This window comes from Centropristis striata, chromosome 6 (assembly GCF_030273125.1).
Source record: "Centropristis striata isolate RG_2023a ecotype Rhode Island chromosome 6, C.striata_1.0, whole genome shotgun sequence".
Taxonomy (NCBI): Eukaryota; Metazoa; Chordata; class Actinopteri; order Perciformes; family Serranidae; genus Centropristis; species Centropristis striata.
The window spans coordinates 24,544,208-24,567,813 of NC_081522.1; the positions used below are offsets into that span (position 1 = coordinate 24,544,208).

Below are 23,606 nucleotides of genomic sequence, written 5' to 3' on the forward strand. Positions count from 1 at the left end.
AGGCAAACATTCTGCCGCTTCCAAGACCTGCCCAGTTTACCTCTCAAACATGACCCCACTTGCCAATAAGCCACCACCCCCTGGCAAACCCACCAACCCCCCCAGCTTGCACTCCAGAGACAGCACCCATCTTGTTCACCTCCGAGACGACCTTAAAAAACTGGCCATGGACGACAAAAAAATAGAAGAAGTCATCAAAAGCATCAGAAAACACACAAACTACAGTTCATAAACAAAACCCTTCCACCAAGAACACCACACCGGTCTTTTTTCCCCATAATTCTCACCATGGCAGTCTGCACCTTTCTACATCTAAACATCAGAGGAATAAGAGGAAATAAAGAAGAACTAATCCAACTGCTAAATGACAAGAACATCTCTGTAGCTTCCATAAACGAGACACTCTTATCAACCAAATCACAGATCAATATTCCCAACTACTATATCATCAGAATAGAACGACAGACAGGAAAAGGAGGAGGAGTAGCCATCTTAATCAGAAACCACATTGAATACAGTGAAATGGATTTTGGTCTCACATCAGAAGAACTCAACGGAAACGAATATGTAGCAATAAAAATGAAAACCCACTTAAATCACTCCATCACAGTCATCAGCATCTATTGTCCACAAACACTCTGAAGAGACTTTTCCTCCAATGTAGTGTTACAGGTTCTCAAAACGACATTAGGCCTTCTATTTTTAATAAAAGAAATAAAAAAGTTGTATATGGCATATATACTGTCTGTGTATATATATTAAATTTTGTTTATTACTTTATTTGATATTCGCACAACAACCTAACGTCATTAAACCAATAATCATCTAAGCCATTTTATAACGTGAAGTTCCTTAATTTCAGTAAGATCCAAAATAATCTGCTCAAATATAATTGTTGCTACTAACACATGCAAAACAAAGAATTTCCTCTAGGATGTCATCTTGACAAATTTTTACACTTCGTACTACGTCCCTAACTGTAAATTGTGATTTATTCCTTCGGATTAAGCAGGACCAAGTTTTAGAAAACTTTAGAAAAATAAAGTCTGAATGAGATGATTTGAAGTCACTAACTGCAATATTTTAATGAAACGTTGATTAATTTTATGTATTAGCTATTTTTTAATTATTAAAGGCCCAGATGTAAATTGGTGGTGATGTGTGATGTTGATGAGAATAATAAATGAGAAGCAGCTCTTTATGAAGATGTGGTTGGCTCTTAGAAGAGCCTTTGGGTGATGAGAGTGACGAGAGCTCACTTCTTCTTGGGTGCTGCCTTCTTGGCTTTGGGTTTGGCAGCAGCTTTCTTCGCAGGAGATTTCTTGGCTGCAGGCTTTTTGGCTGCCACCTTCTTGGGACTCTTGCTGGGCTTGGTGGCCTTCTTGGGGCTCTTTGCGGGTTTCTTGGCCTTCTTGGGAGATTTCTTTGCTGCTGCGGGTTTCTTAGCTGGCGCTTTCTTGGTCTTCTTGGCCGCTGCGGGTTTCTTGGCTTTAGTAGGAGCTTTCTTGGCTGCAGGCTTCTTGGCTTTGGGCTCGGCGGCCTTCTTGCTCATCTTGAAGGATCCGGAGGCCCCGGTCCCTTTAGTCTGGCTCAGAGTCCCCTTAAGGACCAGGGCTTTGATGGCGGTCTTGACGCGGACCTTGTTCTTGTCCACGTCGTATCCGCCGGCAGCCAGAGCCTTCTTGATGGCGGCCAGAGACATGCCGCCCCGCTCCTTGCATGCGGCCACTGCTGCAACGATGAGCTCTCTGACGCTGGGACCAGCCGGCCTCGCTTTGGAAACCTTCTTCTTCTTCTTCGCTGCTTTGGCCGGGGCGGCGGGAGCTGCTTCTGCTTCTGCCATGGTTCCTCTGAGCTTTGTTCCTCCACACACTGATCAGAGACACTGAGGGACTGTTGGAGAGTCCGGAGCAGGAGGCTGCACTTAAACACACCATGAGAACCGTGGAGACTCAACCAGCCCGCGGCTCCTCTGGACACTGTGGAAACTCTGCTATTTGTGTTTTCTCTTCACTGATTAAAGGCTGAAAACTAAATGTGTGACCAGTCCTGAAGGCTGAGAGTGAAGGAGCTGCTAGCGGACTTGTGTCTCTTCATATTCTAGTCATGAGGAGCTCTGATGCTCTCTGCTTTTTCTCTGTGGAGCCTCCAAACCTCACAGATTCACCGCCGTCACCAGCACTGCTCAGACACTTTTCACACTCATTTCTCTCCTAAAATGATTAAAAACGCACCAGAGCTCCACCAAAAGCCGTTTTCCAGCTGCTCCACATGTTTGTTCAGAGACTCTGTGTAAAATCAAACATCTGCTGCTGATGAGTTTATGATAAACTGAAGTTATTCTGCTAGCAGCAAACACACTGAGGATGGCCGAGGCTCATGGTGCAGTTAGCTGGACTTCCTGTCAGAGCTGCTCTGTCTGAGAACATAGACATGTTCTCAGACAGACTGCTGAAGGCTGGTTTATTATACTCTACTATTCACATTATTATTACTGATCAAACGTATGACAAATAAAATAAATGGCTTCATTTGATTGTTACACTGTTTCTATGATATATCATGGGTAAATATAGAATCTCATTAAATATCACAAGAGTTATTCTGGGTATTATGTTGAGGACTGTTGGACCTTCAACAATCACCGAGCAACACAGCATTTCAGTTTAAGTATTATCCAACGTGATAATAAACATTATTATTATTATTATTATTATTACTATGATAAAATCAATCCTACTAATTCAAAGAGCTTCTGCTTCAGGTGTTGAGGTTGTTTCACAGTGAAAACTTTTATGCAAACTACTTCCACTCTGGGTCTTACAGTATTTTTTTGTTTTGTATCACTGGGGAAGAAGTTTAATATAATACAAAACATTAAAATCACATTTAAAAAACAAAACACACTGATTTTTACAGGCACTTGGCTGGTTTATATAGCAGCTTGTAGCATTTCATGCACCAACTGCTTGTGATACCACATCATACATTGTAAGTCACACTAAAAGTACATCATGGAAAGTCTGGAAAATGCACCATCAATTTCTCAGCAACCTCAGAATTGGTGATCTCACGGAGGAGACTCAAAGATCTTCAGAGGCTTTTGTCTGCAGAATATATGATGTGCATAAAACAGACTCTGTTGATGCAGCAAGGCATATACTTTTCTCCAGGACAGGTAAACCAGAAGCAATGCCGCCGACATGGGATGGAAACATGGTGATTCAGGACTGCAGCCCATTCTTATGTCACAGAATACCTGAAAGTTGCCTGGAAATGATCCTGTGTGCCTGTAAAAAACAATGACAACACGCCAGTGCAAATGCCGACAATCAGGGCTGTTATGCACTGCAATGTGTGCATGTCAGGGTGATGACCAATGTCCTTGTTTAAATGTGGAGTTGTAGTCCTCAAGCAGGATGTGATCTATAGAACTGTTCAAGGGAAGTTTCATGGTGTTTTTTTTTCCTTATTCTCTTAGGTTGTTGATGTTTGAATTAAGAGCATAAATGGTTTGTTTGCATGAAAAAATGAAATCTCAGACAACTTGCAATGGTGTTTTTCTTAGTTATTATGTAATATGGAATACATCACATATCATATATACACTGGGAACATTTAGAAGTGATATTGATTGAATATTTATGTCGGCCTTAAAAAATGACACAAATAATGTTTAATTTCACCTTAAAAGTTGGTATTTTGCATATATATATATACACACACACACACACACACACACACACACACACACACACACACACACACACACACACACACACACACACACACACACACACACACACACACACACACACACACACACACACATTAAAAAGCCACTGAGCCTCCACTACATCCTTGCTCTGACCCTAGACTATAGATCCAGAAACTTAATTTCCTCATCTTGATTGCCTACTTACAAAAAAAATAGGGGAAAATGGTTCATCAACTGAGCAAGATGGGCAATTTGGTGGCCTTTTTGATGTGCAAATGAGAAGGTCAAAAACTCAAAATTTCGCTTGGGAACCAGTTAGTGAATTAAGCATGCATAGATAGTGACCTGCGTCACTCAGATAGTGACCCCCATTCACAGAGACAGAATCAGATGATTCTAACTAAACAGTGTGCTCCAGTCTTTCATGTCCTAGTCAGTATAACTGTGACCACCAGAGGGAGCTGTCGGGCAAGATCAACTGAGGAATCCCAAGCTGCCACATCACCAGTCTGAAGCATCAATTTTCTAAGTCAGGAGCAAGTCTGTTGTAGTGTACAAACGTATACACCGGCTCGTTGGTCTAGGGGTATGATTCTCGCTTAGGGTGCGAGAGGTCCCGGGTTCAAATCCCGGACGAGCCCTCAACCTTTTAATCATTCATAACCCCATGCAGTCAGTTCCAGCACATAATAATGTAATCTGCCATCATGGTATGGTCAGGGCTGGGACATAATGTCATACACATGGTTAATGTACTCATCAGAGAGAGAAAGTCTTTGGAGCGGTTCGTTGACTTGTAACCAGCAGCATCACAACATCAATGGGCTGATGTAAAGTTAGTCTACAGTTAGTCCAGTTGGTGATGAGCTGCTTCCTGCTATCAGCTCAATGAGAGCTGGAAAACCACGAGGAGCTCTAGTCTATATTGTTCCCAATTTTACATTATTGTGCAGTGTTTATACTTTTTTATGTTTCTTGTTAATTTTGCTTATTTTATTGATAATTCTATTTTTGCTGTATACGTTTTGCTGCTGTTACATTGAAAACTTCCCCATTGTGGGATGAATAAAGGAATGTCTAATCTAAGCTTGGGTTATGATGATGGTCATCCACCAGAAACAAACAAAGATCAAAGGAACAGGGAATGCTTTTGTACATTATTGATGCGTTATGCTGAGTAAGCATAAAGGAAATGTAGGAAGCTCGGTTTTGATGCAGAAAGTACAAAAACGGACCGTGTTTCAGCCCCACTTTGTAATAACTACCGATAATAAATGGTAAATGTATAGTTAGTCGATAGATCAATAAGGAAATTATGTTTACTCATTATTAGAAATGCTGATGGTTATTTTTAGTTTAGCTTTAGTTTGCACGATACAAAATTATTTGTTAAATAATTTTATATAAATGTATAAATTATAAATATAGCAGAAAAGAGATGATTATACTTTGATTATTTGATACTCGTAAAAAAAGTGTTTTCTGTTTTTGTTGTTTCCTCTTTTTTTTTGGGGGGGGGGGGGGGGGGGGGGGTTAATTCTAATTATATAATTTGATTTTATTCTGTCTAATTAAGAACATGAAATTACAGAGAAAACATGGCATGCTGTGCTGGGCTCATAAACCAGGCGAATGGAGAATGAGCAATAGTTGCCCTGGTTCTCTGATTTCGGTGTTATATTTCCAGGTTAGTTACTCACTTTTTTATGTGACTAAAAATTACACATTATATAGATCCATTACACACAGAATGAAACATTTGTCTTAATTTATTTAACTTCTTCTCACTATGTTTATGGCTTAAATGTAATGAAGACCTAATATTCAGTGTCTCAAACAAATTTGAATATTACAAAACAATATGGAGAAATATAGATATATAGATCAAAAAGATGTGTGCATGACTCTAACCATTCATTAAACATTTGTATGTCAATAAAATTGTACACAAAATTTTGCTTTCATATACGTGAGTCTGATTGAACTGTTACATTGACAGACCCAATAACATTTTATAAACCATGTTGGATATCTTTTAATTATTACCATATTATTTGGTTCGATCCCTGACCATGACAGCCTACATGTCGAAGTATCCTGGAGCAAGATACAGAACCCCAGATAGCATTGTATGACTGTGTGGGTGAAATGGCTGAAAATTACTGCTCTGTGTATGTTTGTGATCCTAACATTTCAAACTACGACACACCAAGGTGTTCATCTAGAAGTGTTCACTGACAACACTTTATAGACGCAGTGCTTTTTAATTTATCTATGTTTTTACACTTGCTATTGATGGTGAAAGTGTGAGCAGAGGAAGGAGCCCTGGAGCTGAGAGTGAGGTGGCTCTTAAAAGAGCCGTTGTGGTTGTTAAAGGGCAGCAGACAGTCTAAGCTCTCTCTCCACGGATCCTGCGGGCCAGCTGGATGTCTTTGGGCATGATGGTGACCCTCTTGGCGTGGATGGCGCACAGGTTGGTGTCCTCAAACAGGCCGACCAGGTAAGCCTCGCTGGACTCCTGCAGAGCCATGACAGCGGAGCTCTGGAAGCGCAGGTCGGTCTTGAAGTCCTGAGCGATTTCTCGGACCAGGCGCTGGAAGGGCAGCTTGCGGATCAGCAGCTCGGTGGATTTCTGGTAGCGACGGATCTCTCTCAGAGCCACGGTACCGGGCCTGTAACGGTGAGGCTTCTTCACGCCGCCGGTGGCCGGGGCGCTCTTACGGGCAGCCTTGGTGGCCAGCTGCTTCCTGGGGGCTTTGCCTCCGGTGGATTTACGGGCGGTCTGCTTGGTTCGTGCCATGACTTCTTCTCTCTCTGATCAGGAGAAATGTGGAGCTGACTGCAGAGACTCGCTGCTCTTAAACTGTGGGACCGGCTGTGAAATGTGACGCTGCTTCAGACCTCCGGCTCCTGATTGGTGAGGGGCTCCTCCTGGAGCTCAGCGCCGCCCAGAGCAGCGACCCCCACCCGGAGCTCCGCTGCCCTATTGGGGGGGAAATCATTTCAAAAAGTCCGCCAAAAAGCAGAGCTGGCCGCTTCAGGACCGCCCCACGCGCTCTGCGGATATATAAAGGAGGGGTCTGTCCACAGGGGCCACAGTTTCTTTGAGTCAAAACTCTAGAAAGCATCAAAAATGAGCGGAAGAGGCAAAACCGGAGGCAAAGCCAGAGCTAAGGCCAAGACCCGCTCCTCTCGGGCCGGGCTCCAGTTCCCAGTCGGTCGTGTCCACAGGCTGCTGCGTAAAGGAAACTATGCGCAGCGTGTGGGAGCCGGCGCCCCCGTCTACCTGGCGGCTGTGCTGGAGTACCTGACCGCTGAGATCCTGGAGCTGGCTGGAAACGCTGCCCGCGACAACAAGAAGACCCGGATCATCCCCCGTCACCTGCAGCTGGCTGTCCGCAACGACGAGGAGCTCAACAAGCTGCTGGGTGGAGTCACCATCGCTCAGGGCGGCGTGCTGCCCAACATCCAGGCTGTTCTGCTGCCCAAGAAGACCGAGAAGGCCGCCAAGAAGTAAAGCTGGAGACCCGCTCCCTGCTGGAAACAGCCCCACAAAGGCTCTTTTAAGAGCCAATCACAAGCTGATAAAGAGACGTTTCTCATCCCACTGATGCACCGAAGCAACAAGTCTAATAACACAACACTTATTAGGTTAACGACTGCAGTAACAGGCTGAAAACTTAACAAAGAAACTAACAGTTCCTTTCTTTTCCCCAAAAAGACGAACACTACAAGCTAGTTTGTTGGTTTGTTTGTTTGTTTTGTTTTTTTGTTTTTTTAAATATCCAGGTGACACCAACAGACAGTGCTCCCTATAGTAGGCGGATGATGGTACCTATGATATTTAAAAAAACAAAAAAAAAAACAAACATTCTGAACCAAGAGAAGTCCACCTAGTAGGCCATAAGGTGAACCCGTTTTTCGTTTCCTCTCGTTCCCATGTCTGGGCACTAAATAATTTTTGGTTCTTAAAAAAGATATTTTGCTTTTCAACGAGAAAAAAAAAGTTCTCCTCTTGATATCCTGCAGTATTTTTTTAATTCGTGTTTAAAGTCGGGACTATTTCTTGCTTAGCGTAACAATATTTTCGCTCCGAGAGGTGACGGTTTTGTAACGTGCGTCACATTCGACCAATCAGGTAGCCGCGCAGATCCCAGATGGCGATGTCAACAACGTCTAGCGATGAAGAGGAAAATACTCTAAAACATCTAAAACACCTTAAAAAAGTTAGAAAAAAGAACAACAAAATATGCTACATGCATGTTACGTCTGTACGGAATGAAGAGGTGAATGATTTCACTATCAGAAGGTGGGATACTTATAGAAATTGTTTGCAACGGTGGCTTTGCTGTCATAGCGACTCTCATAAATTAGCCGAGACATTTAAATCCTGTATTGATGTTGAATATAAAGATATTCCTGGTGACGCTGGGTTTCACCCGACTTGTTACCGGCGGTTCATTGATAAAAGGCGATTGGATTCTGCCGAAAAACGGGCCAAACGGCTGGCTGTGGGTCAAGATGAGTCTGTGCCATCGGACAACGCTTCAGGCTCAGGCTCAAGTGACATTCCACGGAAAAAACTAAGATCGAAGACGGGCCTGCCTATCGGTTCTGCTGGCCTCGTGCTCCCTGCCTTTTGTATAATTTGCAAGAAAACGGACAAGAGCATTACTGTGGGAGGCAAACGGCAGAAAGACCATCTTTCACAAGCAGAAACGCTTTCAGCAGGTAAACACACACACACACACACACACACACACACACACACACACACACACACACACACACACACACACACACACACACACACACACACACACACACACACACACACACACACAGTTAGGGATGGGTACCGAATTCGAGTACCGATTCATGTAAAATCAAACGGTACCATTGACGTCTTTGATTAACAAGCGTGCTGACGATCGCACTATTTTTTATTTTTTTATTTACCTCCTCGTCTGGTCCTGTCTGCTCACCGCGGCCACAAGCTGTTGCTCTCTTCCACCGCGGAACAGAGACGAACAGCCGGCTCTAGGTCTTCTAGCCGCCAGCTGCTATCTCTCCAATGTCTCTACCCGGGCTTGGCCTTCGTCTGCCTCCAGATTAGACCTTCCTTACTCCGTTTGCTCTCTCCATTCTTCTGTAGACCAGTCATTAACAGCTAACAGCTAGCTGCTGTATCTCTGGTCCTCCGCTGATACTGCGCTCTTCAACTCAGGAATATTACCTGCCGCTTTATTCCAAACTGCCTCGCCGAAATTAAATCCCTCGGACTCCTGCGTCATCCTCGATATGTGCACAGAGCAGCCCGTCTCAACTTTGTTTATTCCAACCATGCCGTGCCCACAATACTGTCTGACCGGTGCTGCGCCGCACAGCTACGACGTCATCACAACAAATCACACGTGCACTTGCAACCTTTTTTTTTTTTTCTCCTCCGTGCGCTTGCCACCTGAGAGCGCTCCTCTGCTTTCTTGGGTAACACTGCAACCTTCATGTTACAAAATGCACGTTCACTCAACAATAAAGCACTGCTCATCCTGGATTTTATATTGTTTTGATATATTTTTTAAAGTTTATATTTTGAGAAATAAATATGTTGAATTGAAAAAATTAGATTTTATTATTTAAAAAAAATAAGATTTATTACCACATGAAAGGTACCCATCCCTACACACAGTACACATAGCACTTACACACATACAAACCATTTAATCATCTTTTATGTTTAGGCCAGTTGATGAACGCTGCCAGGATAAAGCAAGACAGTAGCATTCTCTTGCATATTCAAGACAGAGACTGTGTGGCCATAGGGGTGCGGTACCACAAGTCCTGTTACAGACAGTACACCAGGTTCCTGACAAAGTCTGCTGTAACAGCTAATGGAACCGCAGACGAAGAAGTGTGAGTTATTAAATTGCATTATCAATTATATACACATTATAAATTACAATTCATATTCTAGATGCATGACAGATACAGTGTAAAAAATTATGAAATGAATATAGAATAAATAAAAGTTTCACTTTTTGAATGGACTTTTCCATGATATTACATTTGTTTTAGATGCACTTGTAAAGGCTGTTTGTATGTAGCTACAATCTTGACTGCATACCTTTTGGCACATATTAAATGTGTGTGTGTGTGTGTGTGTGTGTGTGTGTGTGTGTTTGTGTGTGTGATTCTTTTCAGAAGTGAACCAACCTTTGATGCCAGCTACAAGATATTCTGCGAGAGGATCATCCGCCAAAGGATAATTGTAAATCAGGAGGTGCTGAGAATGAACCAGCTACGACGAATGTTTTTAAATACGGTGCAAAAACATGAAGATCGTGATGCTTCAAACTACAGGTAACAACTGAAGCTTTTTTTGGCAGCGATGTAAAACACGTTTATGCTGGATTTAAAAAAAAAGGCTTTGAATGTATATTTAAACTACTAATACTTTTCAGTATGAATATATCTTTATTTACACCCTTTTGCTCCTCTTTCCATGTGTTCTTATGTTGCAGGCAGGATAAATTGAAGAGAAGGCTGACCCTGGACTTTCCCCAACTGGTGTTTCACTCCCCCGGCAAGCGCAACATCAGCGAACTGGTTTTTGTTGAGACATTGTCTGCAGATACGCTGATAGACAGGCTACCTCATCCATCAGGTACAGACACGGAGTCAACTGAACTAAGCCAAGCTGAAAGTGACACTGAACACATGGCAAGAACAACAGCTGGTCCGCAAACTACTGAGAACACAAGGACACTTTATAGTGCAGCGCTGATATTGAAGCAGCTACTATGTGACTCTCCCGGTATGACGTGCCCCTGGCCACCCACATCAGATGATTTAAATGTGTCTGATGCAAAATCTGTTGTGCCACTTGAACTGTACAATGTTATTGCTTGGATTGTAGGTGCAACAGAGGAACCAACATTAGCCTGTTATGTTGATATTCCAGAAGATTTGAACCTAAAAGTGATATCTGTTTGTCAAGACATTATGTATCTTGCATCTAAAGGTCGGAGGCAGACACCCAAATCGTTATGTCTTGGTCTAAGTATTCGCCATTTAACAGGTTCCTCACAAGTTGTGTCACTGCTGAGTGGACTAGGACATTGTGCTTCATGGGACACAGTTGTCAGTCTAGACACTAGCCTTGCCCAACTACAACTACTAGAGGGCAGAGACAAAATCCCAGTTGGATTCTCGAAGAAGACTCCTACAATACTGGTGTGGGACAATATTGACTTTGGGGAGGAGACACTGTCAGGTCGTGGAACTACTCACCATACAAATGGCATTATGCTGCAAAGTTCTGTCGCTGAACCTGTGTTAAGAACAAACAGACAACCACTACAGAAGGGAGTGTCCTCATTCAAAGCACCCCCTAGCACTCCTGTAGAACACTACCAACAGTCTAAAAGACAAGGGCCACAGAACTTGTGTCATCATCATACTATTCCACTGCAGCTGGAAACATACAGATTGAACACCGTGTCTGAAGCCCAAACTGAACTGGCATATGTTTTTGTAAAATACATAGATGCTGAACGATGCACAGTCCCAAGCTGGACAGGTTTCCATACATTGCTTCAAGGTGATGCTACTCTGCAAAAGTCAGCACTGCATTATCTTCCAGTCATTGAGGCTTCACCGACAGAGATGTCAACGGTAAACACAATTCTGAAGCGAAGTGTCCAAATTGCTGATCGGCTTGAACTGGACCATATCGTGTTAGTGTTTGACCAAGCTATATATGCCAAGGCTCAACAAATCCGTTGGAAAGAAGAAGACTTGACGAAGCGTCTAGTGATAAGACTAGGCGAGTTTCACACATGCATGTCCTACCTCGGTATTCTAGGGAAAAGGTTTGGAGATGCAGGACTGCAAGACATACTCATTGAGTCTGAAGTGGTTGCCCCAGGATCCATCAATGGGGTGATCAGTGGTCATCAGTATAACCGCAGCATGAGGGCGCACAAGCTTATGTATGAGTGTCTGCAACGCGCCAGGGTAAACACCTTCCTGGACTCTTTGCCACCAGTGGAGAGAGATGAGTGTTTGGATGTTATTGAGGAGATAAAATGTGCATTCCCAGAGGGAACAATTGAAGTTTTGGGTGCTAATGACAAATTTGAAAAAATCTGTTTTAAGTATGCAGAATATGTGGAAAGGAGAAGTGCAGTCAACCAAACATTTGCATTCTGGAGTTCATACATCGATATGGTTCAAACACTCCTTCTGTTTGTGAGAGCAACAAGAGAATCTGACTGGCAACTCCACCTGTCAACAGTGCGATTGATGATGCCGATGTTTTTTGCCTATGATCGTGTGAACTATGCTAGGTATCTACCTGCATACTGGCTGGAAATGGTCAATTTGCCTGTAACACATCCTTCTTGCCACAATGACCTCAGTGTTAAAGGACAGTGGACTGTCCAACGTCAAAGTGTCCATGGATTTGCCTCGATTGCCTGTGACCAGGCTATTGAGCAAACATGCAACCGAGATTCCAAGACAAAAGGTGGATGGACAGGGATAACACAGAATCGAGCTGCAGTTTATCGCTGGATATTGTCCCAAAATGAAAGGGCTGCTATAACAAGACAATGTGAGTCAATGGCAGGTAAATCTCCTGAACAACGGAAACGGAAAGACCTTGACAGCACACGGATCCATGCTGATGAAAAGGCTGTGACTAGAATAAGTTCCACCCTAGATTCTATGCTGAACCCTTTCGACACACACCACGAAGGTATTGTGTGTCTTAGCTCTGGGACAGTAGCAGTTGAAGAAATCAAGAAGGATTTGCTCGCAGCTCCAGACAAGGGGGAAAAAGCTGTCAAAGAGTTTATGGACCAGCGACTTTTGTCAAAATCTGTCGACATATTCGCTCCCATCAAGGCACTTAAACTGAAAACCTTTAGTGACCAGGCAAAGACGAAGAAGAAATCTGCAGCGGGCAAGGATGTGATTCTACGGGCTGACAAGAAGCTGTTCTCCAGACTGCTCATAATAGGCCAGAGTAGAAAAATTGACCTCAGGGAGATTCTATCCTACTCACTGGGAACGGTTTCCTATCCTCTAGCCAGTACGGATGGTTCACTTGCCAAAACTAACAAATCAGCTCTCATGGATTTATTAGAGGCTAAAGGTGGGGACTGCCTAGTTGATAAAATCCCAGCAAATGGAGCTATTTTGTTCGATGGCATGGCGGTCATACAAGCCCTTCAGTCCAGACCATCCACCTTTGGAGAGCTCGCTGAGACCATACTAAAGTACTTAGTCAAGCTTGCTCTGCAGTACAAGTGTGAAAGGGTAGACTTTGTGATAGACCAGTATCCTGAAATGAGCATTAAAAATGTAGAACGGTCACATAGAGCTGTTGGTGGCACACAACAGGTGCAAATTTATGGAAGGAACCAGAAGACACCAACTCAATGGAAAAAGTTTCTATCTGATGGAACAAACAAAGCGGCACTGGCTGAATTCCTCTTTGATGTGTGGAAAGATGCTGATCTAACTGTTGTGGGCAAGGACTTGACTGTATACATAGCACATGGAGAACTGTGTCACTGCTTGAAAGTAACAGATGGTTCACAAACTGTAAATGCTGTTAAGGATCTTGAATGTGATCATGAGGAATGTGACACAAGGGTGTTCTTACATGCACATCATGCTGCACAGGAACATGAAACAGTCATCATTAAGAGCCCTGATACAGATGTGGCAGTTATTGCTTTAAGTCTGCAGAGAGATTTTCCATGTAGCTTGTATTTCTTAACAGGAGTTGGCAACAGGACAAGAATCATTGACCTTGTTAAGGTGTCAACAGCCCTTGGAAACAGTGTGTGTTTGGCACTTATTGGAATTCATACCTTCTCAGGTTGCGACTCCACAAGCGCCTTTCATGGCAAGGGAAAAAGAAAGACGTTTTCTGTTGCTTGCGAAAAAGAAGAATACCTGTCTGCATTTACACATCTGGGAAGCAGTTTTGAATTGGACCAGTCAACATTTGATGTGCTGAGCAAATATGTGTGCCACCTGTATGGCCAATCATCTGCAGAAAATGTCAACGATGCAAGGTACAGAGCATTCTGCATGGCATCATCAGCTTTGCCGGAACTCTCAATACCCCCTACAAGTGACGCCCTGCACCAACACTGCAAAAGGGCAAACTACCAGGCTGCAATAATGAGACATTCTCTCAAAGGTAAAATGTCTGCCCCTTCACCCAATGGCAATGGATGGCACATTGAGGATGGGGAGTTAAAAGTTACATGGATGACTACAAATCCTGCCCCTGAGAGTGTGTTAAAGGTAGTCCACTGCAGCTGCAAGCAGAGCAGATGTGAGTCAGGAAGATGTTCCTGTATGTCTGCAAGACTGTCCTGTACTGATTTGTGTCGGTGCCAAAATTGTGCCAATATTTCCATGGAAACAGAGGATATAAGCATATGGGAAGATGGCTCTGATGATAGTGATGGCTAAGAGATGAACAATGTCTCCCTCGTTCAGAATACTCAAAGTCACACTTAATCAGTTAGTTCTCTAATAAAAATGTGAGTTTTTGCCAAATTTGAGAAAAAGTATTTTACTATTTTTTTTGTTACTTAAGTTAAATACTTAAACAATTAAAATAAAATGTGAGGTTACAGTGCACTTGACCTTAAAACAATTATAATTATCATAGTTTGAGTTTGTGCCAAATTTGAGGAAAATGTATCAAAGAATTCTTGAGATATGGCTTTAACAATGTGCAACGTTAAAACAAAATAATACAAAAATGTATTTAAAAAATACTTAAGACCTGCTGTGACATCAACACATTGTTTTGTTCAGGTAAATATTGTTTTATACAATATTGTGTACAGATTCTGAACTGTAATGCAGTTTTTGTTGTATTATCCATTTTTTGGCATTATTTGATATTTTGATTGATGTCAGCCATTTTGGGCCAAAGTGTTCTTTATTCTATTTTATTTTTTACTTCCCCTTATAACACAGTATCTACTGAAATTTTTAATGTATAAAACGTCATTGTTTAGCAAAATGTACCATGTGTATGTTCAATTGTACAGGTTGCTATTCACTTATTTTGAAGCGTTTTTTTCATTTATTTTGTACATTTCATGGTTTAAATTCAAATGAAAGTATACTAATGCTAAAATACTTGTCTCAAATGTTAGGTATATGTATTAATGTCAATTTGTGAGAGAGATTCTGTTTCCAGAATGAATGTAAATAAATTTACAAGAAAAAACAGCTGCATAAGATTTTCGTTTTTTTGTAATTCCTATTTTTATACATTTATGGCTCTTAAAAAAAAACTGCAGGATATTTTGAGGAGAACTTTTAACCTAATGTCCGCAATGGCATTGTCTATGCAAAAATGCAAAAAAAGAGTAGTGCCCAGACGTGGGAACGAAAATCACTTTCTAGCCACTTTTTCCTGGTTCACCTTATGGCCTATAGTGACTGAATCCATCTTTATTTCTGCCCTCCATTCGATTTAAACCTGTAAATGGAACCCAAAAAAATGACCCAGTAAGTGACATTCAATATAACAGATAAAGCCAATTCAATGGATGAGAGTGTCAGGTCGGTTCTCCTGGTATGTGTCCTGAGTTTGAGAGTGGAAAAAAAACCCCACTAAAGATAATTATTTGCAAAAGTTAAGTTTGAATTAGTAAACAACTTTTAGTAGTAAGTTGTTAGTGTAGATACTGGGGTTATTTGATATAATTTGAGAAATCAAATTGAGTGATTGCTTGATTTTACTTTTGGTACATAATATGATCACTGATAGATTTTTACTTCAAGGAGCAGTGTGTGTGGTTGTAGAGAAAGAGTTGACTGCTGAGTCTCGTTCAGTTCATCAAGTAGTGATGCATGGTGAACCTAAATCATCAGTATTTCACCTTTAAGTGAATACGTCCACGTTGTGATTGTGCTACTTTCCCTTCCCACTTCTGTTCTCTTCTTGATTCTTTACTCTGCATGTTTTCTAACATTGTATCAACTTGTCATGAGCTGCTCACACTATCTTAGCGCATGCTCAGTCCTGCTTAGAAAGCAGCCAATCCTCTGTCAGCAACAACACATTGAGATTTGCATGGGGTGGGTATAAACAGACCGGACTGTGGTCAGTGAACTCATCTGATTTGGGACTAATTCAGTTGAATCATGCCTGAGACCACCGTGAAAGCGCCCAAGAAGGGCTCCAAGAAAGCCGTTTCTAAGGCCGTCACCAAGGGCGGCAAGAAGAGGAGGACCAAGAGGAAGGAGAGCTACGCCATCTACGTGTACAAGGTGCTGAAGCAGGTCCACCCCGACACCGGCATCTCCTCCAAGGCCATGGGCATCATGAACTCGTTTGTCAGCGACATCTTTGAGCGCATCGCCGGTGAGGCCTCCCGTCTGGCTCACTACAACAAACGCTCCACCATCACGTCCAGGGAGATCCAGACCGCCGTCCGCCTGCTGCTGCCCGGGGAGCTGGCCAAGCACGCCGTGTCTGAGGGCACCAAGGCCGTCACCAAGTACACCAGCTCCAAATAAACTGCTGCTCCACCAGCTACAACACAAAGGCTCTTTTAAGAGCCACACACTTCATCTGAAAGAGCTTATCATCTTCACAAAATGTATCCTATGCAGAAAGTTTGCATAAGATGATTCATTTCAAACCAAAGTAATGCTGGGCTTACACCAAACGATTTTCACAGTCCCAGACTAAAAACTGAAAGTGTCTAGTAAATCTAGGAGTCTTACTGGAGTCACAGCGCGCTCCCGTCATCCCGATCGGTAAGTGTAATCGGCGCTGGCAGGCATTTTGTGGCGTCTTCTCTTCTTTTTTTTTTTTTTTTTTTTTTTTTTTAACACAAACCACTGCACACACAAATTGCATGGTAGGTAAAAATGCTAAAGGAAATCTAGTTGTAGTCTTGTAAATAGTGATCCTGCAAGATTCACAGTCTTTGTAGAATCTCAGTCTGAGACTAGGCTGGGACTAAAAACTCTCAACAGTTGTCTTTAGATGTGAGCAGATGTGAGCTGATAGTTTTGCAGGAGTCTTTTCAAAGTCTTCTGGTGTATAGGCAACGTAAAAGCACCCATGAGGTGCAGATATAGTGCAAATCAAAATGTTTTTTCATGCACCTCAGTCTGTTTAGTGAGTAATCTTCATTAATATATACTTATTCATATGAGAATTTTTTCCCTCATTATTGCCAAGTAAATACACTTCCATAATCAGTCATATTTATACTTCATGTCTCAGGGTTAGGTTTTATCTTTACATCGGTATTTTCAGTTCAGTAAAATCATTTAGATTTGCCAGAGATGGACTGTGCAGCACTGCTGCATGCCACTACCATCTCCTCCCATTAAATTCTGCGACGCTGGATTGCAATATCACTCTACAGCAAAATATTCAATCAGTATGAATGTCTTAAGGTGAAGAGCCGGTGCAGATCTTTACGGCAATATTACTTTTGTGGAAAGACAGTCTACATTAAACAATCTAATATTACTATTAAAAAATATATATCGGTTACCTTCACTCAGTACAGTGAAACATTAAAATTAGAAGCCAAAGTTCCATCATTTAGATAATTAAGCATGGATGATTTAAATGATATACAGGGGTAAAGTGTCCATATTTCAAATTCCTTTTAGTTCAACAGTTCCCATTTCTGAAATTGATTGGAATTACAAAGTACTGCAATTTACTTTTCGTGAGAAAATTGTGGCCCATATGCAATCCAAGTTGGTGTCAGTGGGATTTGTTTATTTGAGCAATGTGATAAGACAGTAACTTCTGCTTTATTTCTGGACTTTGAACATAAAATTCACATTTCAACTTCAGGTCAACTGCTGACTTCTCTCTCTCATAAGTGGCCTCTCGTTCCAGACTTATTTTGCCTTTTTTTTTTAAACCAGTTTCATAGATGCACCACTGCCCAGTTTTTGACACTGAAAATAGTGTTGCCCACCACTGACAGTACAATTATCTCATGTTATGCTTCAGGTGGCTTGACTAGAGTCCCTTTTCCAGCAGAAACACCATTCTGAAACCCTGTAAGAAACTACATGGAGGAAATTGGCTCTTTCTGGAGTGTTTATGCGGCCCTGAAAAGGGCCTTTGGTGTGGAGAACAGACGGGATGTGTCTAACCTCCGAAGCCGTACAGAGTGCGTCCCTGCCTCTTGAGAGCATAAACCACATCCATGGCGGTCACCGTCTTTCTCTTGGCGTGCTCGGTGTAGGTGACGGCATCACGGATCACGTTCTCCAGGAAGACCTTCAACACACCACGGGTCTCCTCGTAGATCAGGCCGGAGATCCGCTTCACTCCACCACGGCGAGCCAGACGGCGGATAGCGGGCTTGGTGATCCCCTGGATGTTATCACGGAGAACCTTCCGGTGACGCTTTGCGCCTCCTTTACCGAGTCCTTTCCCTCCTTTTCCTCTGCCACTCATTCTCACTGATCAATGGTTCTCAGATCAAATACAGTTACTGCTGGTGAACAGCGAGTTAAATCCTGACTGAGGACGTGATAGAAAACAGAGGCGGGGCCTGTTCATCTGCTTTGGCGTGCCACCTACTGAACAACAAGAGAGTTGGGCTATTTCATTCAAAACCACAAATGTGTTTGGAGGCAAAGTCTCTAAACTCATCAGGAGTCCCTCAGCATCTACAATATGAATGTCTGTACCAAACTGTGTGGCAGTTATTTCACATGATCAGTGAAAGCTCATTTCACAGGCTTGACCAACTCACCAAAATCAGCGAGTCTGGCGAAAGATTGAAGTAACTGCGCCAAATGTACGTCCTAGTGCCCGACGGCAGCCAGAGTGCTTAGGGACCGTCGCAAAAGTGCAAGGTCTTTCTTTTCAATTTTTAATAACTCACTGGAAATTCATCCAATAAACACCAAGCGACTTCTGATGTGTTCATGAACTCACTGTGGAGTTCCCACACCCTTTATTTTCAATACATACCTTTTCAATTCCTTTTATTCAGTTTGTACAATATTTAAGCCTTTTATTTTGTAATAGCTCTCTTGTTTTTATATATATCAACACCAAACCACTTCTAATGTGTTCATGAACTCATTGTGGATTTCCCACAACCCTTTATGTTCAATAAACCCCCTTTTTAAAAAAAGGCATAAGTATTCATTGTGTATAATTCACTCATTCATATGTAAGACTTTTATTTTGTAATAGCTCACTTGTTTTGTATAGATAACACCAAACCACTTCTGATGTGTTTATGAACTTATTATGGATGCCCCACATCCTTTATTGTCGTTAAAAACTCTTTCAATTTTTTTAAAAGGCATAAGTAATCAGTATGTATAATTCATACATATCTTAGGCTTTTATTTTGTAATAGCTCACTTGATTTTATAGATATCAACACCAAACCACTTCTGATGTGTTCATGAACTTATTGTGGAAGCCCCACATCCTTTATTGTCGTTAAAAACTCTTTCAATTTTTTTAAAAGGCATAAGTAATCAGTATAATGCATTCATATCTTAGGCTTTTATTTTGTAATAGCTCACTTGATTTTATAGATATCAACACCAAGCCACTTCTGATGTGTTCATGAACTCACTATGAAGTTTCCACAGCTTCTTGCTTTCCTTTAAAACCCTTACAGGATTCTTAGACAGAATAATAACAGTGAGCATAATTTCTTTACATTTCTCATTTTTTATTTTGACAGATGTCTTGTGATTGGAGACACAAGGAAGGAATGATATCTAAAATTTAAAGTGTTTGTTTTAAACACATAACAGACACATTCAAAGTTACTTACATCATGACGATCATGACGATTTGACAATCAGCAAAAGTCACAGTTCCACATCGTTGTTACTCCCTCTTTTTCCTTGTCCCAATCTTCATCTGACATGGCAATGCAGGTCGGATGGTACCACCTCCTGCATTTAGTGCATTCAATCTGAAATACATTTTTTAAATCACACATTGAACATCATTAGATCAGGCTTTTTGAAAATACTGCTAATTGTATATCTCATATCAGATGTTTTGCCAGGGGCGATTTTACAGTGCTACTCTGCATATTTAAAAGTCTAACTTCTGTTAATATTAAATTGATAAATTACCCATTTTGTATTTCCCTTCTGTCCAGTGGGATTCTCCTGGCCGCAACTGGAGCAATGGTCTGTTTCACTGAAGACTAAAATATAGTGATTTTTACAAATTATACATTCACTGTAGATTAAAGGTGGGGTATATATATATATATATATATATATATATATATATATATATATATATATGTCCTCCCATGTTTCCCTTTTAACTTCCATGTGTGTCCTGTCCCTGTTCTGTCTGTGTGGGTTCCTATCAATCGTCATGCTCAGTTTATCAACCCTGACTCTCGGTCCACTCATCACCAAATTCTGGTTTCAGCCTTAGTGGTAAACCCTCAGGCTCAATTTAGTTTGATAGTTTGTCTAATTGTCAAATTAGGTTCATGTTCTACCTAGCTCATACTTTTGTTATGATGATCAGAGGTCTAGCCCAACATCTGCCACACAGCTACCCCTGCCTGCCTAGACACATCACAATTTTGGTCTTCCCCCCTGCTACAGTCTCTGCCAGCCATTTCCACTTCACTGCCCAGGTTTGTTCTAACAATAAATCAGTTTAACTTCATCCATTTTCCTTGTCTGTGTTCTGCACTCAGCACAACCCCATAACAGTCATGTGTTTACAACAAACAAGCCAAAACAAACAAATGTTTTCATATTCAAAAAACTGATCTGGGGATGAAGACCTTACCTTCATGACGAAAACACCACAGTTGTTACCATCCTTTTGAATGCTGTGGTTGATTGTGGCTCCCTTCCACTTCACATCCACCCAATCAGTCTTCTGATAACGGTTCTGCCGCATTCTGAAGAACTGGCTGTAGTGATGGTTGAGAGATACAAAACATATTTTATCCTGATTGCGTTTTTAATTCAATGAGGGCATACTTTGCTACAAACAAGAAAAATAAACAAACTATTCAAAACAAGGGGTATATACAGGTTATTACATAATTCTTAATGTTAAATAAAAAATACAAAATTGCAAAAGATGCACAATTCTTTTTATAGTTAAAATTAATCTACATCATTAGTGGACCCTACCAAAACCGTTTCGCAGCAACGCCTGACTCTTTGTCCTCAGATTGACCCAAGGGATCCATGACAAACACGTTTTTGTTCAACTTGTTCAGATACTGCAAGGAGAAATTACACTTCATTAGAATTTCACTATTGGCAGATTATTATTTTCATTCAATTTGAGGATATATTTTGTAATATGTTCATTAAGGTTCTTACCAGGAATTTCCAGTGATTGTTTGTAACATTCATGAATCCTATGACTCTGTCGTAGTTGTCAAAGTTAAGCTGTAACAGCAATTATAAACAAGTATATTTTTAGAAAGATTTTCATGTTTTAAATGTTTAATGTTTCATTTTATACAATTTTAGCATTTTTACCTTGGGTAATGAGTGATTAGCCATGGCAGATCGTTCTCCAAAAACTATGACTCCAGCAGAATAATGGTTGAGGATATATATTCTTTTCCCTAACCCTTTCACATTCAGCATGGCTCTGAGGTAGCACTCAATTGTCTGAAAAATAGAATACATTATTAATTATTTCTCAGACTGTTCAAAATCCAAATTAATACAAAGGTGATGGTTGCTGTGTAAAACAAAAAACAAAACATTACCTCGCCCAGCAGCCACTTCTGTGGTGCTAGAGAATTTAATTCATTCTGGCGAAGAATGAACTGGTCAGTCTTGTCAGGTGATTCAATGACTGCAATGACCACTTCACTGTCCTTTTTCTTCCAAATTTTCTTCTGTTAATTTAGATAAAGCATGCAAATTATTATTCAAGCATGAAACATACAAGCCTTCAGGTAGTTTAGCATTAACTGTGAGTTGCTAAAGCAAAGTGATTAACAAAAATATGATTACTACAGCCACAAGTATGCATCTGTACTTGACCTTCAGCTAGTGATGCTTTCCAAAAAAGAAAATTGAGAGCAATTATAGTAAGCAATAGTGAGGAGTTAAAATACTAAGCTTTCTTTGGTTCAACATAGTAGTCATATATGAAAAGGGCTGCGCAATAATTAAATATGTAAATTACATTTTCATTCATTATCTTACAGTGGAATCATGATTGGTGACACTGAAATTTAAAGTGTTTGTTTTACATCACACACATAACATCAATTTGATGTGTGAGGTACACTTTAGAAATTCTTCATGATTATTGTGATATTGTTTTCACCCATATGATTCAGTCCTGTTAAAAAAAAAAAGAGATACATACAAGTCCTGCTGTATCAGTGGATTTTTTCATCGTGGAAGTAGAAGTGGCCTTTGTTTGTTTGTTGTCAGTGGCGTTCGTCTGGTCTCCCCCTTTTTGCTGCTCGCCTTTATCTGCCAATATCTGTGGTATTTAAGCATGAGATCTTATGAAATCAGAATGTAAAGAGGTATTGTATATTGACCAAGAGTACAGAAAATCTGTAAACAATGGTAAAAACAATGCCTCCTGTGTTCTGTTTTAAACCTTGTTTTGATTTCTTAAGGACCTTATGTTAGGGGCAGCGGGGAGAGGCTCGAGCGCACAACACAGGAGGCAGGATTTAGTAGAGTTCAGGGTTTTATTAGCAGGGTGATGTGGGGGGAAAAGGCTGGGTGAGCTGGAGGGGAGCTGGAGGTGAGCTGGAGGGGAACCGGAGGTGAGCTGGAGGTGAAGAGCAGGTGAGGTGACTGGGCTGGTTGACAGGCAGGCAAGCCGGATCACTGCTGGAGAGGGGAGATCTGTGGGAAGAGAGGTTGAATGTGAGTTGGAGCAAGGCAAGGAGGCAAAAAGGGTCAAAAAAGCCAAAAGGCAAAAAGGCAACAGCAACAAACACTTCGCAGGGAGTCTGCGTCTCTTCTAGGTACTTGCCAGGTAACTATCAGGGAAGATCTGGCGATGATTGGCAGGAGAGCTGGAGTCTTGTAGGCAGAGGGGTTGATTGGAGAGTGGCAGCAGGTGTGCAGTGATCCGGCTCATTCACCTCGTCAACTCAACCTGTTGCAGCTGTGTCTGAGGAGTGCCCGCTGGGAGCGAGGAGGAGGGTGTGGGTGGAGCCGTAACAGGACCCCCCCCCCCCCCCCGAGCGAGCACCTCCAGGTGCGGCCATCCGGGGCCCACCCGGGGCATCAGGGTGGGCCCTGTAGAAGTCCCGGAGGAGGGCAGGGGACATGATCTGCGACCTGGGAACCCAGCTCCGTTCCTCAGGCCCATACCCCTCCCAGTCCACCAGGTACTGGAACCCCCGGCCCTGGCACCGGGCCCGAAGGAGCCGCCGAACCGCCCACTGAGGGTGACCATCCACCAGCTGAGGAGGGGGCGGAGCAGGAGCCGGCGGCACAAGAGCATTTGTGACGACGGGCTTGACCCGGGAGACGTGGAACACCGGGTGGACACGCCGAAGGGAGTGGGGGAGGACCAGCCGGACAGCCGCAGGGTTGATCACCAGGTCGATGACATAGGGGCCGATGAACCTGGGCGCCAGCTTCCGGGAGGGGACATGGAGGGGGAGGTCAGCAGTGGACAGCCAAACCCGCTGGCCGGCCTGGTACTCAGGTGCAGGAGAGCGGCGCCGGTTGGCACCCCGAGCGGCCCGCGATGTAGCACGGAGCAGAGCCGAGCGCACAGAGGCCCAAACCCGCCGACACCGACGGATGTGAGCCTGGACAGACGGGACCGAAGCATCAGCCTCCTGGAGTGGGAGCAGGGGGGGCTGGTACCCCAGGGAGCACTCAAAAGGTGACCGGCCGG

General features: G+C 42.3%; 6 protein-coding genes and 1 non-coding gene across 9 annotated transcripts; 4 read left to right on the forward strand and 3 right to left on the reverse strand.

Moving 5' to 3' along the window:
* Positions 1 to 1,255: 1,255 nt before the first annotated feature.
* LOC131973282 (histone H1-like) lies at positions 1,256 to 1,843 on the reverse strand. Its single transcript, XM_059335243.1, has one exon. The coding sequence runs from the start codon at positions 1,841 to 1,843 to the stop codon at positions 1,256 to 1,258; it is 588 nt and encodes a 195-aa protein (XP_059191226.1).
* Positions 1,844 to 4,287: 2,444 nt separating this feature from the next.
* trnap-agg (transfer RNA proline (anticodon AGG)) lies at positions 4,288 to 4,359 on the forward strand. Its single transcript has one exon. It is a non-coding gene; the product is annotated as a tRNA-Pro (tRNA).
* Positions 4,360 to 6,060: 1,701 nt separating this feature from the next.
* Positions 6,061 to 18,203, reverse strand: LOC131973035 (uncharacterized). The gene is made up of 5 exons (XM_059334872.1): positions 17,897 to 18,203; positions 16,161 to 16,298; positions 6,872 to 7,255; positions 6,620 to 6,696; positions 6,061 to 6,536 (listed from the first exon to the last, which is right to left on the reverse strand). Exons 1-5 carry the CDS (start codon positions 18,201 to 18,203, stop codon positions 6,108 to 6,110), a joined length of 1,335 nt encoding a protein of 444 aa, XP_059190855.1. The 3' UTR covers positions 6,061 to 6,107.
* Positions 6,797 to 7,286, forward strand: LOC131973296 (histone H2A). The gene has a single exon (XM_059335262.1). It carries the CDS (start codon positions 6,852 to 6,854, stop codon positions 7,233 to 7,235), a length of 384 nt encoding a protein of 127 aa, XP_059191245.1. The 5' UTR covers positions 6,797 to 6,851; the 3' UTR covers positions 7,236 to 7,286.
* Positions 7,741 to 14,709, forward strand: LOC131973270 (uncharacterized). 3 transcript variants are annotated; one of them, XM_059335227.1, is made up of 4 exons: positions 7,741 to 8,449; positions 9,460 to 9,631; positions 9,920 to 10,078; positions 10,240 to 14,709. In XM_059335227.1, exons 1-4 carry the CDS (start codon positions 7,876 to 7,878, stop codon positions 14,210 to 14,212), a joined length of 4,878 nt encoding a protein of 1,625 aa, XP_059191210.1. In that variant the 5' UTR covers positions 7,741 to 7,875; the 3' UTR covers positions 14,213 to 14,709. The 3 variants fall into 3 exon arrangements, with proteins under 3 accessions (XP_059191210.1, XP_059191211.1, XP_059191212.1); XM_059335228.1 differs by having other exon boundaries at positions 9,923 to 10,078; XM_059335229.1 differs by lacking the exon at positions 7,741 to 8,449 and having other exon boundaries at positions 9,151 to 9,631.
* Positions 15,886 to 16,410, forward strand: LOC131973302 (histone H2B 1/2-like). Its single transcript, XM_059335269.1, has one exon. The coding sequence runs from the start codon at positions 15,908 to 15,910 to the stop codon at positions 16,280 to 16,282; it is 375 nt and encodes a 124-aa protein (XP_059191252.1). The 5' UTR covers positions 15,886 to 15,907; the 3' UTR covers positions 16,283 to 16,410.
* Positions 18,204 to 19,429: 1,226 nt separating the features above from the next.
* LOC131973278 (uncharacterized) lies at positions 19,430 to 22,259 on the reverse strand. The gene is made up of 8 exons (XM_059335239.1): positions 22,101 to 22,259; positions 21,490 to 21,621; positions 21,254 to 21,388; positions 21,092 to 21,160; positions 20,897 to 20,988; positions 20,544 to 20,670; positions 19,862 to 19,935; positions 19,430 to 19,695 (listed from the first exon to the last, which is right to left on the reverse strand). Exons 1-8 carry the CDS (start codon positions 22,128 to 22,130, stop codon positions 19,608 to 19,610), a joined length of 747 nt encoding a protein of 248 aa, XP_059191222.1. The 5' UTR covers positions 22,131 to 22,259; the 3' UTR covers positions 19,430 to 19,607.
* Positions 22,260 to 23,606: the final 1,347 nt, after the last annotated feature.